At 45.9% G+C, this 19,810-nt stretch overlaps 1 protein-coding gene across 1 annotated transcript in view; it reads left to right on the plus strand.

Moving 5' to 3' along the window:
• Nucleotides 1-19,810, plus strand: part of LOC122693632 (tubulin-specific chaperone cofactor E-like protein) — a 161,710-nt gene that overhangs the window by 81,400 nt on the left and 60,500 nt on the right. The window contains exons 9-13 of the mRNA XM_043901299.1: nucleotides 2,463-2,596; nucleotides 5,242-5,529; nucleotides 9,704-9,841; nucleotides 10,199-10,364; nucleotides 15,518-15,930. Of these exons, the coding sequence (XP_043757234.1) occupies nucleotides 2,463-2,596; nucleotides 5,242-5,529; nucleotides 9,704-9,841; nucleotides 10,199-10,364; nucleotides 15,518-15,930 (1,139 nt within the window). The remainder of the gene's footprint in view (nucleotides 1-2,462; nucleotides 2,597-5,241; nucleotides 5,530-9,703; nucleotides 9,842-10,198; nucleotides 10,365-15,517; nucleotides 15,931-19,810) is intronic.

The raw sequence follows: 19,810 nt of genomic DNA on the forward strand, positions 1-19,810 counted from the left end.
GGTTAGAAAAATTTAAGCAGCTATATCGGGCAGGTCGTGGTATGAAACCCCACAATAATGAGTCCCTCTGCCCCTCACCTACTGCTGCACTAAGAAAGTATGTCTTATTTGTTGGGGGAAAAAAACAAAACATAGTTTTGTTTACTGTAAATTCCCTGCTGAAGATCAGCATGAATAAGGAGTTTTCTTTTATTAACTCTGATGCTATCAATAAGCCATGCTGTTAACAAGTCATATTTTTATAATGGTAATGACTACTAAAGTGAAAATTACCATAGTTTAAACCTTCTCTCTTTTATCTTTTATTAAACATCTTTTTTTTTTCATTCAACAAGTATTTGCTACATACTTGCAATATTAGATATCCTGATTCTTTGTATGCTTATTTTTTCTTTCTTTGTATTCTTATATTGAAAATTTTTGATTGTTCATTCTTTTCCTGTCCAAAATCATGAACTAGTTAGGATCACTCATGAAGAAAGGACTCTTGCAAATTTGCATTGCCTTTGGAGCAGAGAGAGAAGTTAGAGACAGTCTCTCTGACCATCATTCTCTGTCTCCTCCAAGAGGGGTGACGAGTTTCCATTTCCTTGGCAGCGTGGTCACTGCTGCCCTGAATACAAATTAATCTCTCCATTCAAATGATTACAATTCAGCATGAATCAGGCCCTTATTTACACTTGGGCATCACTCCTAAATAGTTCCCCATGAAGGATAAATCCATAGCAAGATTTGATTTATTATTATTATTAATTTGAGAAAGCTCATTACCCTTCAAATTTAATAAGTACCTGTATAGAATACTATGATAAAGATCACAAAGAAATTTTTAAAAAAATTCCTCCCTTCTAGGAATTTGGAGTTTGTTACGTCTATGTAATTATGACTGTTAGAGAAGAATCCTTTCTTGTCTACTGATTGTGACACTAAATAAAGCACGTGGGCTGAGAGCTCCTGTGATGAAATTAATTATAGCGCCTCTGAAAGCTCCTCCCTTTGGCTAGCTTTGCAGAGACTTCTGCAGGCTGGCTTGTTCACTAAAGACCAGACTCCTTTTCCCCGCTTTCCTCTAATATTAACCCTTGGCAACAGAGGAGCTCTTCCTCCAGGCAGACCTCCTGGAATTCCCTTCTTCAGGAGGAGAGAAGCTGGCACCTGGCCCTGCTGAGTGACTTTCTGGTCACTCTGTTGCGCTCTTCCATGAAATGCCATCTGCTCACTAAAAGACTCCCAGAGGAGCTTGCTCACTAGCCTATCGGCTCTATCAACACCGAGCAGGGACTTTTCCAAGGAGGGCCCCCCTCCACCCAACCTGAGAATGGAGTGTCAACCTCTGGATTATGGCAATTAGGTACCTCACGAACTGTCAGCAGAAGCCCCAGATGGATGCACCGCTGTCCCTGGAAACTAACACACAGTTTTAGAACATGGAAGAAAAGATGATGTCCTATTGCTTTATTTTCATCCAAGAAGAGAAAGGATACCGGCAGAGAAAAAGTATTAGTGGAATGTAATTAATTAATGTAATGTAATCCCAAATGTAGATTAGTTCACACAACCCATTGGACCTGAGCACTGGTAATAAGACCCTAGAGAAGCTTTCTAATTTCTATGAACTGGGCCACCCTTTGCAAGAGTTTGGATGAGAAACTTTTGAGAAATAAGCCAAGTTGCCAAGAGAGGTGGTGACAGGTTTGCAGGAGGTGAGGTGTATGTATCTGTGTGATGACTCTCACCTTTGACCAGGGTGATAAGTCAGATCCCCGAGCCTCCTCTCCAAAGAGCTCACAGAGGCCCAACCTCCTGTGCCCCAGAGTATCCCATGTCTTTGTAAACAGGAGCTGGGCAGAGAGCCTTCTCACGGGGCTGGAGCTCAATCAAGGTCATTCACGGGCCACTTACTACAAACCCTCTCCTCCCACCCTTGTCCCAGATCCAACTACTGTCTGTTTCCTCTGGGATCTGCTATCTTTTCCTATTGTGCAGTGGGAAGAAGGGGACTCCTTTCAGGAAAAGCCTTGATAGTAGAATTCTTGAGCTAGGAGGGAATTTCAGAGCCACCGGCCACATTCTCTGTGCTGCCTTCTGATCAAGGATCAAGCCGGCCAAGCCCCGCCACAGCCAGAGGCACCGCTCAGTGCTCTGAGAGCTCCAGGCAGGGTCAATTTCACAGCCTTCCAGCCAGCGATAACCACTGCTGTCTCCTAAATGTATGAAAATATAGAATGAAGCAGGAAGTGATTTCTCTTAAGGAGAAACATCATCACTTCCATGCTCCTCTTTCCAGAGGCAGGAGATCACACGCTGTGTCCAGCTGAGGTTTAGGATAAATGAAAAGCCCATCTGACGTGCGTGCCATTTGTAACTTACTGGAAGAAGCGGGCTCTAGTGGGTGGGAGGGAAGCAGCTTGCCTAATGGAGAGGGGATCTGCCGTCTACCTAACCACCCTCTCTCTTGACAGTTCAGCCCAGGGAACTCATGTATCCATTTTGGCAGAATGACACCAAAACCCCTAAAGTGGACGATGGAAGCTCATCTGAGATTAAGCTAGCCATTCCCGTCTTCTTCTTCGGCGTTCCTTACCGTACTGTCTACGTAAGTGAGAAACGACAGCTGTTGCTCTATGGCTCTCCCCGCCTTGTTTGTCATTAAGGAAAAGTATTTTAAATACCTTTTTCCAGGGCTCTGGGAATGGAGGATTTATTGGCAGCCCAGATGACGAGTTCTGAGATTTCATGAGCTGATAGGTTTTATGATTAAGGAAGTCAAAGGTATATTTAATGGCTAATGTTCATAGTAGAGGAGTATACAGGGCAATAAATTGCTTTTGTGGGTGATTAAACACCGAAGAGACGCAGAGGCCCCAATGCCAGGAACATTATTTCTGCCACTAGACAAGATAAAAAGATACAGTGAACCACCAATAGGAGTAATCTCATTTTTCTTTCCCTTCTGGGGGTGTGAAGAGTTTAGGCATCTGCTCTTCTTGGACTTCCTACCAATTTGGAGCAGAGGCAGAGCAGAGGAGAGGGGTAATCCACTATTATTTAACGTTGTTTATAGAACCAGCCACCCTCAAAGGGTCTGAGATCTGCCATAGGGTTTCACTATCAAAGCTGCATGAAGAAATGGTATCATTTGCTGTCAGAGCTCTCCTGGGCCCCTGTGTTCTCAGGTTATTTTTTATTTTTTACCATTGGAATTGCTGCTAGTGAGACTACTGCACATTGATGAAAAGGTTCAGAGCAATCAAACCTGTCTTAATCTTTGGTCTTAAAGAACTGAATAAAGAAAATGTATTATATTACATTCCAATTTTTCCTATGTTCTGCCCCGGAGGAAGAAATCAAACTCCGAACACCTCCATCTCTGGTCATCTCTGTGTCTGGGACTTCTGACTTCTCTGCTTTTTTATTGATAGCTCAGGGCTAAGTCCCACCAGAAAACAGTTTCCTCTTCCATTACATCATCCATGGTCCTTGAACTTGCAGCTTTAGTACCACCTGGGCACTTGATAGAAATGTCACTTATCAGGCCCCACCCCAGACCTATGGAATCTGGGAGGCAGGCAGCAATCTGTGTTTTAACTAGCCCTCCAAGGGATTCTGATGCCCGTCAAAGTTTGAGAACCACCGCCTTTAACTATAGAAGATAATCGAAACACATCTGAGTCATCACAAACTTCCTCTGCTAGTTTGTGTGTTTTAATTACACCATTATTTCCTAGAAAACACATTGCTGTGGCATCTTGAATTGCCCTTTATGCTCTACTTACTGTATAGCCTCCTTGGTCTGTAACAGGTGATGGTAAGTTTCTGAATATATTGACCTGATTTTGGAGATAAGAGGTATTCTCAGGGCTTCCATTCTGGAAGCCTTGGTCTCCTAGACCACTAGCCAAAACATGTGTATTTAGTTAAACTCCTCTTTCTCCTTCACTGTATTGTGTGACATGGATTCTGAAGAATTCTTGCTTTTGCAGAAGGAGAGTCCTTAATTTGGGGCAGACTTATTTGACGGCAAATTGTTCCCTGAGTTTCCAGAGTCATGTAGTCTTGCTCAAGATTCTGGGTTGTTTGCCGACTTGCAGACAATGGGCTCTTAATGTCTTTGTAGCTAGGTCTCCAGCTTCCTTTTCAAACCACACACCCTTGCTTCCAAAATAGGTTGACGTACCCGTGGCTCAGATACTGATAACCAACCTCTGGGATCTGGATCACCATTAATGTCCATAATATTTCTAATTAATATGAACCTAACAATAGAGTATTTCTGTATTGAGGAATTGGAAGGATTCCCATCACTGACATTCGTGCTGTTGAAACTGTACAAGCCCTTGAGTTATATGAACTTCATGGACCAACTTATTGAGCTGCAGACACAGACAGAGGCAAATTTTTTACAGATTCTGCTTATGAGTATGTATATTGGCTTGTTACTTGCAGTAAGATTTAGTAAGCTTACTAAGCCATTTACAAATCATGAAGAAATCATTGTAAGATAGTCATTTACATATACAATGTAAAGCTTTCATGTCTCCATTTTGTGCAGAGATTACACAAAGAAGTCCCCAGACTACAAGAGCTATAATGGAATTGGGCTCATCTGTAGATTATTACCTTGTCCCTTTTCTGTGTTCAGAGTGGTTGTGACATCAATAGAAATCCTTTAAATGTCTCAGAGTGGGATGTGGTTCATCTGAGATCTGAGTTTGATGATGGAGTATTTGATCTATCTTTTACTGACACTCCTCTCTTGTCATATAATAGGAATCAAGGTCTAATACAGAGTTCCTTAATTTTTAAATTTAACCTTTTGCTTCCATGTTGTTTTTTTCTGTCAATTTGCATCTGTAACTCTAGACCTTCTTTATTGTCCACATAAGCTGCTGCCTAACTCAATACATACACACACACACACACACACACACACACACACACACACAGTCCAATAGCGTTTGATAAGTGTAAACAAAGACAGGAATAGAGAACATGAAAATGAGGCTGATTATTAAAGAAATGACGCTCACTACAAATTGAAAGTGAAAGGAAATTGATGAGTTTGTCTGGAAGCAAACGAACCTCCTAGTTGAGCAATGGAAGCTGCTGTCTGGAGGTTCTAATTCAGTGGTTTAAAAGTTGTTTCCATTCACATGATTAGGTAAACGTCTGTTTTGGTTTATGACTCTGAAATTGTCACAGTCTCAAATACACTGTGCAAAACCTCTCCTATTTTTGTAGGTCAATAACAACGGAGTTGTCTCCTTCAACGTGCTCGTGAGCCAGTTCACACCTGAATCTTTCCCCCTGACGGATGGGAGGGCCTTCATTGCTCCCTTTTGGGCAGATGTGCACAATGGGATTCGAGGCGAGATCTATTACAGAGAGACCATGGACCCTGTCATCTTGAGGAGAGCCACCAAGGACATCAGGAAGTACTTCAAAGACATGGCAACCTTCTCTGCCACTTGGGTTTTCATTGTGACCTGGGAGGAAGTCACGTTTTACGGAGGGAGCAGCACCACGCCTGTAATCATTCATATTTCCCATTTTCCACTTCATGTCCTGACACCTAATTCTTATCCATCTTCACTACTCTCAAGGAGCCTAATTGTTAGAGCTGAAGAATGTCGGTTTCCTTGAGTTAAACTGAGGAGTCTTGCCAACTCACTTTTTAGGAAACAGAGGGAGCCATCACACCTAACCAGTCTGGTAGGCTGTAATAATGTTTAGAAGCTGTGTCGTCTCTGTCACGAATCATCACAAATGTCTAGAAGGAAGCCCTCCTCACTTTCCTTGTAGTGGGTAGCATTTCTGTTTTGCAGGAGAGTGATTGAGGCACTGAGACCCCTTATGATTAGGGAACAATCAGGGAACCAAAGGTCCCTTTCTCTTATCAGAGGCACAAAAGCCTCTCTCCATCAGCTAATTTCCTTTTTTTACCCTTTTTCCACAAAACCTGATAGGAAAAGGAAAATAGGGTGCCACTGTTGGGCCAAATGATCTGGCTCATTTTATTATGTTATGACCTTTTTTAAAAAAGTTGTGACCGGGGCTAGAATTATTCATCTTTGATGCTAATTGGAGTGGGCAGTTAAAGCGTTTTCATGAATAAAGTTTAAACATCTGCTCAGAAACCCCAAATGAGCAATCAACTAAAAGTCAAATAAGAAAGATTATCACTGGCATTATTATAGAGATAATCAACTTTCTATATAAAAGGACAGAACAGAGTTTTCAGGAAAGCTTGCCATTTGTTTGGGTGACTTTGGCAATGGAGATCTTTGAAGTAGCAGATGGGTCTTCGATGTATAATTTCCAGTAAGCAAAGACACTCAAAAATCTGCCCTTCGCTTTCTTAGGATTGTTTCCAATTCCATCTGTTTTCCAATTTCCTTGGCGATGAGTCAGTTGTTTAAGGGTGGAACAAAAACTACTGAGTTAGAGAGAGAGAGGGAGAGAGGGAGAGAGAGAGGGAGAGAGGGAGAGAGGGAGAGAGAGGGAGAGAGGGAGAGAAGGAGAGGGATTGAGAGAGAGAGAGAGAGAGAGGGGTGAAAAAGCTGCGTTTGCAGTTTGTAGCTGCCAGGCAGTAAGCACCCTCTTTGCACCTCCTGACCGTAGCGTCGGGTTGCACTGTATCGCTAAGATGTTCTGGACCACAGAAAGAAACAAGTTTAAACAAGGGATGCATTGGCTAGAAATAACCTCTAAAGAAGCATACATTTCCCTCTGTCATGTTATGGATTGCTAACAGCTCCTCGGGTGATGTTTTATGTCCTCAACTCTCATACCTTATAGTGTTAGAATGCAGGATGCCAGTGATCAATAAATTTTAGTGTCAGTGGGAGAAAAAAAAGAGAAAAAAATGCCCATCAAATGCTGACCACCTTTAAAAAAAAAAAAAAAAAAAAACAACTTCCATTGGCAGTAAAAATGGCAAGATAATTTAGATACTTTCTGGTTTGTACTTTGGAGTAAATTTCTAGACTAGGTGAGGACTCTTTCCATGAGGATGAATGAGGTAACATCTAAGTGCTTTGAGCTCCTGGGAGAGAAAGATGATAAAAATCCTCCAGGGCTGCAGGAGTGTCTATCCATCCTTATCTTTGAAATCTGCCCCCTCTCCTGTTTACCCTTATCCCAGGCCTCCCCTTCTTTAGAAGAACACGTATCAACAGGCCAGTTAAACATAGGACATGAGAGATCTTTTAGAAGTCCAATAGAAAGTCAAGGGGATGGGGACCTGTTTACTTTAAAGAAGGAAAACTAATATTTATTGAGGCTGGCCATGAACCCCGGGCTGTATTAGGCTATGCCTGCAAATCATTTAGCCGTATCTCTGCAAATCATTGACCTGTGGAAGCTCGCCTTCCACTTTAAAGGTGAGGGAACAGGCCCAGAGAGGTTAAGTAACTTGCCCAAGGGTCAAGAAAAGGGATTTGAACCTTATACAAGGCAGAGCAGGGTGCAAACCAAGTCTCGTATCTCCAAATCCTAACCTCTTTCCTCTGTTGCCCCCGTTATGTAGCATTAAAAGTCCTTTGAAGTATCATAAGGGCTTCCCTGGTGGCTCAGTGGTAAAGCATCTGCCTGCCAATGCACGAGACGCAGGTTCAACCCTTGGGTCAGGAAGATCCCCTGGAGGAGGAAATGTCAACCCACTCTAGCATTCTTGCCTGGAAGACCCCATGGACAGAGGAGCCTGGTGGGCTACAGTCCATGGGGTCACAAAGAGTCAGACAGGACTGAAGCGACTTAGCACGAACACGAAGTAGCACAAAAGGGCTTTTCAAGAATTGAAAACATGGTTTTACAAGAACAGATCCAGAAGAGTCTTAAACGCAGGTTGTAGAATTACCTGTGTGTGTGTGTTGGGGGGAGGGGTGTGTGTGAGAGTAAGTGAGAAGGTGCCTGAGGGTGAGGCAGCTTCTGGAACGTTCTTAAGCATGATTAGTTGGTTATGAGCTGACTTCTGGGGTCAGACATGCGTTGCTTTCAAGACCTGCTTGGATACGAGATATTTCCAAATTTATTTCAGAAGGAATTCACATCCTGAAGGAGCATCCTGGTCTGAAGGAGGGTTTAGCCTTGGTTTTTGCATGACCTTGATTCTATGCCTGTCTCTTGAACCCGACCCCACAGCGGCATGAGGCTGACTGCTGGGTCCCCTCTGTGTCCCACTTTGCTCCTTTGTTGCGCAGGGCCAGAGAAGGAGGCATATACCTGGGCGGCTCTATCGTAAACGCCATCGGCCGTGGCAAGCGCAGAGCGCAAGGAGAAAGTTCTCGGTTACAAAAACGGCTTTTCTTTACTTGCACCTCTTCTCCCTCCCTGGGACTGTCTAGGATGGGAGATTTGGGGCTTCCAAGATCCTCTCGCCCAGTTTGATTACACAGGATAAGGATGTGGGTGTTCCTCTGCGTCTGACAGATTGTTAACCAGGATGGTATCAGGCAGCTGGGAAAATGCTGGGTTTGAATGGGAAAGGTCAAAGCAGTCTCTCCTTTCATCTCTAGTTTTACTTGAATTTCCTGAAAACACACATCAAGGGGTAGGGATTAGCAAAGGAAAGAAGTAAAGGACAGAGTTTGCTACAGCTTCTTTCTGGAAACTGTTTGCAGGGCTGGTTTGAATTTGTATAACATCTCTGTCCTTAAAAGTTGAAAATTAAGACAGTATATAATACAGTGCACTCGGAGATCAGACTGGGAGCTCTGGGTCCGTCCCGTTTTCTGTTGTTGGGTCATTGTGGCAAGTCCAGCAATTTGTTTCACTTAGCCCTCAGTTTTCCTTCTTTAAAAAAAAAAAATTATTTTGGCTGCACTGGGTCTTCATTGCAGCATGCACAGGCTCAGTAATTGTAGCTCCAGGGCTTAGTTGCCTTGCAACATGTGGGATCGTAGCTCCCCAACCGGGGACTGAACCCGGGTCCCTTGCCTTGGAAAGTGGATTTTTAGCCACTGGACCTCAAGGGAAGTTCCAGCCCTCAGCTTTCTTAGCTCCTGAGATGTGAATGGGCCAAAAAAACCTGCCCATCTTAATATTGGATGAGGTACAGATGGGAAGGGGGGCACGGTGAGAATTTTGCAGATATAAAGTGATGCATGAATGCTCCATTAGAGGAGTAATTTCTCCCCACAACGTGCTTTTTAAAAAGCACTTTCCAAGCTTCACCTAAGAGAGGGGAAGACATCTCACCAAGGTTAGCCGTGTTTTCCAGGGAGCCAGAGAAAAGGGCCCATGCCACCGCTGGAGTCACACCGACTGGCATTTGCGTGCCCTGCTCCCCCTCCCCCAGCCCACCCCACAGTTCTGGGAACAGGTGCTCACAGCCCTCTCCCCGACCTGACGGCTTCCTATAGTTTATTCCCATGCTGCCATCTATAGGTATTCGGGATTATCACATGCTGAGCCGGCCTCTGACTTTCCTTTCTGGTACCACTCAGAGATGTTAAGAGGGGCGCTGAGTCAGCCTGTAGGTAATTCTCAGGCAATTTCTCCTCTGGATGCACAACCCCACATGTCTTGCTTTTCCCACTGGAGGCAAGAACGTATTTGGAGAGAAGGCAGAGCAAGAGGGGCCTGGCAGCCGCTCTGGGCAGCTTGGGGGTGGGGAAAGGGGAGGGTAAGGAAGCTGCAACTGGGGAGATGGTGGGGAACGCAAGTCATGAGACCCCCGCACCCACCCATTCTCATCCTGCAGGTGAACACCTTCCAAGCCGTCCTGGTGTCTGATGGCTCCTACACATTTACGCTCTTCAATTATTATGAGATCAACTGGACCACTGGGACTGCGAGTGGTGGCGATCCCCTGACAGGTCTTGGGGGAGTGATGGCCCAAGTAGGTGGTACTCTGGGGTATTCTTTACGTGTTTCTGAAGCATTGCACTCTCTGCCTACGCTCTCAGCATCCAGCGGTGGGTGGGGAGGGATCTTGCTTTGAACTGGAGAAGCACGTCTGGTCTAGCAGGTGCGCTGAGGGATTAGTCTCGCCTATCTTTGCTACCTTGATCCAGGAAGTGGCATGAACTAGTGGGCCTTTGTCATCTGGAATGGTGGCCCCAGGGGCTTCAGGAAAAGTTAAATTTTGTCTCTTGATTTCAGGTTGTGCTGGGCTCTGAGAATAAGACATTGGGCAAGTAAACCAAATGGGGATGGTGTGTATGCTCAGAAGTCTGCTCTTTCTTTTGTGCTCTAGGCAGGATTTAATGGTGGAAACCTCACCAATTTCTTCAGCCTGCCGGGGTCAAGAACCCCTGATATTGTGAACATCCAAGAGACAACAAACGTCAATGTGCCAGGTCGCTGGGCATTTAAAGTTGACGGGAAGGAAATTGACCCAGCCAATGGCTGCACCTCCAGAGGTAAAGGCATTTCCTCTTCTCTGAGGCAGAGCAGGGTTTGTTTAGTTTAGATTGACAGGCAGGCTTTTAAGCCACGGGGGCGGACTCATTGCTGATGCCTTACTCTTTTGACACCGCTCGGCTGGATAATGGAGATCAAGGTAATTTTAGCATGCACATTCATCACTCCAGGAGCTGAAGCCTGCATTGGCCATACTGCGATTTCTGAAGTCTTTGCCTGGGGTGTGAACACAGCTCCCCATTGGGAACTACTGTAAAGTGCATGAGGCTCTTGAATGATTTCTCAGCCAGAGGGACAGAAGGGAGCCCTCCTGTTTAACATTATTTTTGTTGTTGTTGTTGTTGCCATTTCCCCCTTTAAATTTTCCTTCTCATCTTTACTCCTCTGCCATCTGCACTTTGTAGATCCACAGGAGTGGGCGAACTTGAAGCATCGCCAAGTCTCTACGAGGGTAAATCAGTGCTTCCTAGTATGATTAGAAACAAAGGGGAAAAAATGTCATAGTCTTTAGGGTAGCTTCTCCTAAAATCCTTGAAGCAGTGGCAAAACATGCAGGATTTTAGGGAGAATCAAAGCTGGCTTTACATCTGTGTGAACAAGCTATAAGTTAACCTCAGTGGGTTTTGTTTACATTGGCATTCGAAGTTTGGAGCCTTCTCTGAAATATCAAAACCTCTTTGGAGGTGCAAAACAGCCCAGGACTCTCACAGGAACGTTCTGGTTTATAGATTCCTGCTTCTTATATGTCTAAAAGTATTCAGAAAACAGGATTTCTGTTCATATTTCTGCTTCTAGAAGTGGAGGCTATAGCAACCAGAATTAGTAAATCAGCCATCCATCTCTCTACCCATCCACTCACCCACTTACCTACCCACCCAACTACCCATCCATCCATTCAGCCATCCAACACTACATCTTTCCAAATGAGACGCTAGCCATTCTCTTAGGTGCTAAAGATGAAGTTGCTCTGGACTCCTCTGACCCTACAGTAGAGAAGACAGCCGTGGACTCAGTGATGAAACAGTGCAAAACCTATCACAAGAGATGCGAGTGTAGGGTGCTGTGTAGGCACAGATGATCCAGGGAAATGCACCCAGATGCATAAGAAGGTTATGGTTTGGGATGGAGCTTTCAGGAGGTCTCTTTCTGTCCTTCCATTGAAAGGATGGCCAGGGGACTTATGTGTCTCGGCAGCCCTGGGGGCTTCAATTTGTGTAATAATCAGAAGAGCCATAGTCACCTTCCCTGGTAGCTCAGCTGGTAAAGAATCCTGCAATGCAGGAGACCCCAGTTCAATTCCTGGATCAGGAAGATCCAGTGGAGAAGGGATAGGCTACCCACTCCAGTATTGTCAGGCTTCCCTTGTAGCTCTGATGGTAAAGAATCCTCCTGCAATGCGGGAGACCTGGGTTCGATCCCTGGGTTGGAAAGTTCCCCTGGAGAAGGAAACGGCTACCCACTGCAGGATTCTGGCCTGGAGAATCCAGGGACTATATAGTCCATGGGGTAGGAAAGAGTCGGACACGACTGAGCGACTTGCACCCTCACTTTCACATTCACCTGGCCTGAAATGCCCACCCCTTCTGCCCCCCTCTGCCCGCCTCTGCCCCATCCCCTGTGCTGCAGTCACACTTACCAAACCTCTGCCTTGGCTCTGAGGGAAGGTCGTGGGTGAAGGTGGCCTGCCTGGGCATCCTTGCCTCTGTGGGCACTGTCAAGTCCTCCACGTTCTGAACAGCAAATAAATGCTTAGAGCTAAGCCAGTATTAAGCTGGACAGAAAAGAACCTAGCTCCAAAGCTCATCAGGATTTCAAAGACTGCACTCTCCTCCCTTACACAGTGTAAACACAGCTTCATCTGAGGTCTGTGAAAGACACCAAACCACTGCCCCATTCTCTCTCTCCCCTTTGTGGCCCGGACTGGGGACCGACCTAATGCCTCTTCCCTTTGTCCAAGTGTCACAGAGCTGACTGTCTGTGGCCATGCTGCCTAAGGGCCGGGTGACAGCCTCTCCTTGGGTCCCGGGAGTGAAATGCTGTGATAACGGGAAAATACAGACTCACAGTGCTGTGGAGTTGGCCAGATGCCAGCCATGCACAAAGTCCTCACTTTGACTTCATTCTTTCCCCCACTGAGTGATGGCTGTGGGTTTCATCTACAGGACAAATCCAATCTCCTTATACAGACTGCTGTGCATTTTAATGTGCCACTGGACATATATCAATCTAATGAGATGGGGATTTGGCCTGGGTGATAACAGGGGAAGTGTTGCATAGAGTGGGTTTATTATATCATCATTTTGCAAACAAAATTATCTCAAGAGAGTCTACCTTTTGGTCCAAACCTCCTCTATTCAAAGGCATTTCCCCCTCATTTATTGGAAGGCTGAGAAAGCAGAAACTGGAAATTATACCGAGTGGAGGCTGTTACAATATATGCAGCCTGGGTTAGTGCCAAAGAGCACTGAGGTTGGAAGGGCCTGTTTTCAAGGCTGATGCATATGACCTACTGGGAATGTGAATACGTCTATTATCTCATTCGGGGGCCCTATTCCCAACAGGTATGAAACAGAACTGCCCGCTGAGACCTAATTGTTCCTGTTGGGCAGATAGTGAAAGGACTGTCACCGGGGTAGCCCTGCCTTCTGCCTCGGCTCATCTGGCAGCCTTGCACTCTGCATTAGGTATTCGAGTTTTTTAAAATTTTATTTATTTATTTATTTTGGACAGAGTCAGATCTCAGTTGCAGAATGTGGGATCTTTGGTTGCAGTTTATGACCTTCTCTCTTGTTACGCTGTACGGTCTCAGTTGCTCTGTGGCATGTGGGATCTTAGTTCACCAACCAGGGGTTGAACCCATATTCCCTGCATTTGAAGATGGATTCTTAACCATTGAACCACCAGGGAAGTCCCTAGGTATTCAGTTTTACAAACATTTGAGAAACCTTTTCCAACTACAGTTTCAAACTATAGTTATTTTCCTGGCATATGATATTGTTTACACGTCTTAACATTGCATCTTTGATATTTTCCTTTTCAGACATTCTCAATGTACAGATGCTTCTACCTTATCAACCTGTGCCAGCTTTTTCTAGTGTCTCTGTTCCCCAGGAGGCAGAGATGAGAACGTAGTCTTGTCCACTTTCTCCAGGGTGGAGGACTGAGACAGGAGGAAGTTAGGTCGGCGGTCTGGGCAGTGGATGGCAGACTTGTGACCACTGCTCGGTTCTCTTGACTCCGACCCCTGACCAAGGACTGGATCACAACCCCCAGCCCAGAGGTGCTCCCATGTCCATTGAAGGTTGATATGAAGAACTGGCAGATTTCAAGGGTTTTGGTGGGGGGAAATCATTCATTTAGGGAAATGGTTTTAAAGACTGAGCACCTTCCAAATAAAGAGAAGTAAGTATTTTAAAAATGAGCACTTCCCAGTTGTGTCAGGACGGGAAGTATATGGAAACTCTCAGTATTTTGCACTCAATTTTCTGTGAACTTAAAACTGCTCTAAAAATAAAGTTTATTAATTTAAAAAAAAAAAAACTAAAAAAAAGAATTAGCACATTGCTTAGAACCATTCCCCTCCCCACCTCATTCTCCTCCTGACCCAGATTTTGTCAAGAAGTTCTGTCCAGTGGATAAAGAGTGAGGAGGGCTAGACTTAGACAGGGCCTAGGGTGGGTCAGGAAGATCTTTTGGAGAAGGAAATGGCAACCCACTCCAGTCTTGGGAATCCCATGGACAGAGGAGCCTGGTGGTTGCAAAGAGAGGTACATGACAGAGTATGGAGCAAAAAGCTGAGGGGAGAAGGTAACTCATGTAGATGTAAGTTCTGCTTGAGTAGTGTCTGCAGGATTTGTGAGCCCACGATGGTGCCAAGTCAGAGGTCAGCCCTTTCCAGCATCTTCCCAGGGAGCCTGGGATTTAATTTTGTGGGCCTGCCTTATGATTCTTTTCTGGCACCTACTTGTTACCGGAAGGTATGTGTATGTGGGTCTGGCTGCTCACTGCTCAAAAGACAATAGACAGGCCAGGCTGGTAGAAAGGAACATTTGCTTTATTTCAGATACCAGCAACTGGGGGGCGGGGGGGGGGGGGCAGACACCTGTCCAAAGGTTGATTACCCCCTTCCCTGCTGCCGACAAGCAGGGGGTGAGAGCCTTATAGACAGAGTTGGGGTTGGAGGGTTACTTGCAGAAGCAGCACAGTCATCCTAACAGTCATCTTCAAATCGGTCATCAGTGATCTGACCAGCATCATCTTGATTGTTTTAGGTACAGTTAATCTTCAGTTCCAGGGTCCACTTGTTCCCATTTCTTTGTGGTTCAGTTCTTGGAATTGTAGCAACTCCTGTCCTTGGTATAATCTGGTCATAACTATAATGTAGTTAACTTTTCCACCTGCTGTTTCAGTATCTATAAGACAGCTCACGGGATATGGCTCAGAATATTATCTATAGCCCTTGAGAAAGAACTAAAGGTCCCTGATTATGTTTAATGACTATATTATTATTATTTAGCCTCCTTTGACTGTTTTCCTTTGTTTCCACATTTCTCGCTTCTCTGATTAAACTCATTCTTTGAAGTTTTCCACAGACAAAGGCAGGCGGGAGACACGGTGGACTGGGGGCAAGGACCATGGGGTTCTGCTCCGTCTCACAGTGAGTCCCCAATGCTCGTTGAATGAGCGGATGAGTGAATGAAGGAACACATTGGCAAATGAACCAACAGTGTTGCTGAGTTACCTGAGGGGGCTGGGCCTTCTTTCTGAACACCCTTCCTCTTAATGTCAAAAGGAAGGCAAGGGCAGCTGTGTGTCCTGGCCTTTCCTGTGGAGTGGAACAACGTGTCTTTCCTTGAATGAGAGTGTGCTCACCAGCCGCGGAGACAGTGTTGCCAAGAGCTTAGCCTGGATTCACACACTTTTGGCTTGGAATCCCAGCTTCACCATTGAGTTGCTGAGTGATTGAGATGAATCGTCTTAACTCCTCTTCAGCCTCAGTTTCCTCACTTGACAACAGAAAGCAGCACTTCGAATCTAACAGGGGTTTCTGTTGTGGGTTAAATGGTACAAGGCAAGTAAAGCTTTTAGCCTGATGCTCAGCATAGAAGGTAAATGCTCAATAACTGTTAGTTCTGCTGTCCTTACTCCGCAGGACAGTTCCTTCGGCGAGGGGAGGTGTTCTGGGATGACCTGAACTGCACCATCAAGTGCCGCTGTCTGGATTTCAACAATGAGATCTACTGCCAGGATGCCTCCTGCAGCCCCTACGAGGTGTGCGAACCCAAAGGCAAATTCTTCTACTGCAGCCCAGTGGAGACCAGCACGTGTGTGGTGTTCGGGGAGCCGCACTACCACACGTTTGATGGCTTCCTCTTCCACTTCCAAGGCTCTTGTGCCTACCTATTGGCCCGACAGTGTTTGCAGACTTCCAGCCTCCCCTTCTTCAGTGTGGAGGCCAAGAACGAGCACCGGGGGGGCTCAGCCGTCTCCTGGGTGAAGGAGCTCTCGGTGGAGGTGAATGGCTACAAGATTCTCATCCCCAAAGGAAGCTATGGAAAAGTCAAGGTGAGACCCTCTCCATCCTCCATGGGGAGATGGGGAAGCTGGAGATGCTTCATCCTGGGGAAGACCTTCCCAGATCTACTAGTTCTGCTGTTTGCTGTTGGTACCAAAGAGTTGCATGGCTCTTCCTGCCTCGCAAATACCTTGTAAAAATTGTTCATGAGGCTAAAGTCTGTTTGTGCAAGAGCTAAGCTTTCTCTTTGACACATCTATCTGCTGGGTATCCTAATGTACATTTAAGTTCTTAGTTTCCTTATACACACACACACACACAAACACATGTACATCCAAGCTCAGAAGTAACTGGGAATAGAGGTAAATTTAGTTTCTCATAGACCTGGCTTGAAACAGTGGTAGCCACATGGCCATGCCCTGGAGTCAATGTAAACACAACATACAAACCCATAATTCACTACAGTCTTTGATTAATAATCATTACCCCACCCACTCATTCTGTTTGCCAAAGAGCTGTGGCTTCATTCTCAGAGACACCCCTAAACTGATTGGTGTGTCCACAGGCACTGTCTGTCCAGACAGCTAGAGTGGGCTGGGTGACTTCTTTAGTGAAACCTGGATGGAAAGTTACAGTAATTGCCCAAATGCTCCTTTAACACACCCCCCCCACTCCTGCCTGGAATGTGAGAGAACACAATCTCTATGGTTTGGTTCGGTTTGGTTTGTTTAACCTATGCAAATGATTCTCGTCCCCAACCACCTGGATATCAGGACAGGGCACTGACAAAAGAGAGAGAACAAAAAACCACTAGCAATTACTCAATTTGTGGAGGCCCCAGTTTTCATGATGTTAATGAAGACCCTGTGGCAGCCGTGTATTTATTCAAGCAGTAATAACCAGGACCACAAGGGGCTGATTGCTGCAACCCCATGGAGTCCTTAATCCCCTAGCACGGAGGTCATCGCAGAGATTACAAACCAGAACACAGGATGCCAACACAGGGAGGTCTTTCTTTTTATTTTAAATTACGTTTTGTAGTTTTAATTGATGCAGTGTACCCAACAAAAGGTAGGACGGAGGAACTAATTCCACTTTTTCTGGCTCTGCCCCTCCTAGGTCTGTGCAGCGTATCAGTGTCATAATTAGAAAAGTAGGCTATTACTGTGGTTGAAATGCCATTTTGCTTGTTATTTGGTTAGTCTCCCTAGAGACAGCTCTGTAAATCAAATCAAAGGTAAGAATTTGGCTGCAGAAGTTTGGAGTTTTTCCCTTTTAAATTTCTCTTGTGCTGTCGAGCAGGACATTTGTCCTTGCGGATAGATGCTAACATTTCCAGCTAGAAAAATGCTCACTAGCTCTCCCCTACCCCCTTGTCTTGTGGGGATCATGTGTACAATATCTGTAGTTGAAAAAGAAAGCTTCATGCTTTATTCCTATTTTCCATTTTGATTAAAATTCTTTTCCCCTCACAGTCAGACTCCTTTTTTTTCAGAAGGAAAGGGGCACCACCAGCGCTTTCAGGCCCAGCAGCTCTGCTAATTTTGCGTGGCTCTCTTCCATCGTCCGAGTGGAGGGCACGGATTCCTCAATTTTCTGTAGCGACAGGGAGGTGTGGATGTGAATGTAAATGTTTCAGAAAGAAAAGGTTATGTGATTCCAACTGCAGGCGAACAATGTCTCTCTTTTCCTTTTGCCAAATGGCTTCCAAGCGTCTCTGAATACACCTGCTCTGCCGGGGGAGGGCGGCTCCGTGGATGGCAGAGCCCCCACCCAGGTTGACGTGGGGACAGGCAAGGAGCGGGTGTGAGGCAAGAAGGAGCCTGATTTGCCTGCGAGGCAGCCGACTTCCAGACATGCCAGGCCGGCAAACAGATCTTAGGAACAGATCGCCTTTCTCCATAAGCTGGGGTTAGGAACTGGGTTCTGAATATGCATTTGCCCCCTTTGAAATATTCTTAAGTGACAAAATAAACAATTTAGGATTGTATATGTTAATAGGGGCAAAAAACCCCAAAAACCCCAGCTAGCACCCATATATAGAAAATGCCTCCTTCTAGCTAATACTTATCAGTTTTCACCTTTCTCCCTCAGATAAAACTGAGTGGTTTAGGGTGCACCAGGGAGAAGAGGGCCGATGCCAAATAGCTCATGGTGACAAAGAGATCGGGCTCTGGGGTCAGACCTGCTCAAGCCCTGTGCCACCACGCCAGCTGAGAGGCCTCTCTGAACCTCACTATGTCCATCTATAAAATGGGGTCATTGTGTTGTGTCTGGAAGGCAGGGCTCTTGGCTATAGTTTGGACTTGACTCCCTCTATTGAGCCCCAGACAGAGGCAGCAGGGAACAGTCGAAAGTGGGAGGGTCCTGTCACCCGCAAATTATGCAAGCCTCGAACCTCAGTTTCTCCATCTGCAAAGCAGGGAGATTATAAAGACCTTATTAGATTTTTCTGAGGATGAAATAGGACAGCCACATGTGTGACAGCTGGTACCAAGCCTGGCACATAGTAGGCACTCTCTACACACTTGTTCCCACACTGCCATTCCCACCAAAATCTATTCTCACCTAAGACCTGTCCTTCTACGATGCTACTTCTCCCTCCTCTTCTGGGAGAAATATGGTTGGGGTGTGTGTGTGGGGGGGGGGGTGTTGCCTGGAACACAGGGAGAGGAAGAGACCCAAACAGGGAGACTCATCAACATTGGCTCATCGGAAGCTGAGGACTGGGACACCAGGAACGAAATAAGAAGCCATGTGATGGAAAGAGTCCCTGGAGCTCCTACCCCGAGCTCTGTGGGGTACAAGCATAGGACTCTAACATGTGGTTGAAACTGAGACAAGTATGAGAGAGGAAGGGGGCACAATGACCACTTATGTCAGGAAAAATACCCAGGCAACAGTGATGGTCAGCGTAGGGCCACAGGCGTTCTGAGTGGGACAAGATCAGCTGCAGAGAAACCAGGGGGGCAGTAGCAAATCCAGGCACAGTCCCGCTCTGTGGCTTCTGCTCGGAGACGCAATAACTGTCCTTTTTTGAGCAGAAGCTGAGTGAGAGGACAGGAGGACATTCAGAGAGGGAGGTATTTGGCATTTACAATTATACCACCTTGGAGAAGATGTCCCTCCCTATGTCTCAGCACAGAACAATACACAATAATCACACAGTGCTCTTTCTGGGTGACCTCCCTTAGAGCATGGCTCTTCTCATCTTTGCAGGCTAACTTGCTACCTGGGAGATAAGGATGACTCAGTCAATTCTAGAGGATTTTTTTCCTACTTCTAACTCTCATTGGATGGCTTACATCTCAAGCCTTTTTTTTTGTCCCCTCCCCCCCATTAAGTCTTACTAATCTCTAGGGACAGAGAATTGCAATTGGCATTGGCATGGTAAACCTTGGGAGCAATGCCCAGTCAGTTTGTTGTCTCAAATCCCAGACAACCCAGAGAGTAGCAGCAATGGCGGTACTAAAGACCCTTGATGTTTCCATGTGCCAGAAACCAGGACAGGTCAGGGCAGCCTGGACAAGCAGTTACGGTCAGCCCACCCAGGACTGTTCTAGGACTAACCGTCTATCCCAGCCCTCAGAAAGTGATGTCTGGAGGTGCCAGGCAGGTAAGTGTGAGAAAGAAGAAAACAAACTCTATTGAAGGCTTATCAAGCCACTTACGGGATTCACTCTTGATTCTTTGCCCATTTCTCACCGACCTCACCCCCCCACACACACACCCTGCAAAAAGCCCCAGGCCCTGTGGAGTATCCTCCACCAGCTGGCCCTTCTCCACGTCTGTGGGCAGGTCAGGCCTTGCCCTCCATCGCCCCTGGCCCCCAACACCAGTTACCTGCCTGATTTCTCTGTTTTTAATCTCTACTTGGGCTTCCCAGGCAGCTCAGTGGTAAAGAATCCACCTGCAAGAGATGTGGGTTCA

The sequence above is a fragment of the Cervus elaphus genome, chromosome 1 (genome assembly GCF_910594005.1).
Source record: "Cervus elaphus chromosome 1, mCerEla1.1, whole genome shotgun sequence".
NCBI lineage: Eukaryota > Metazoa > Chordata > Mammalia > Artiodactyla > Cervidae > Cervus > Cervus elaphus.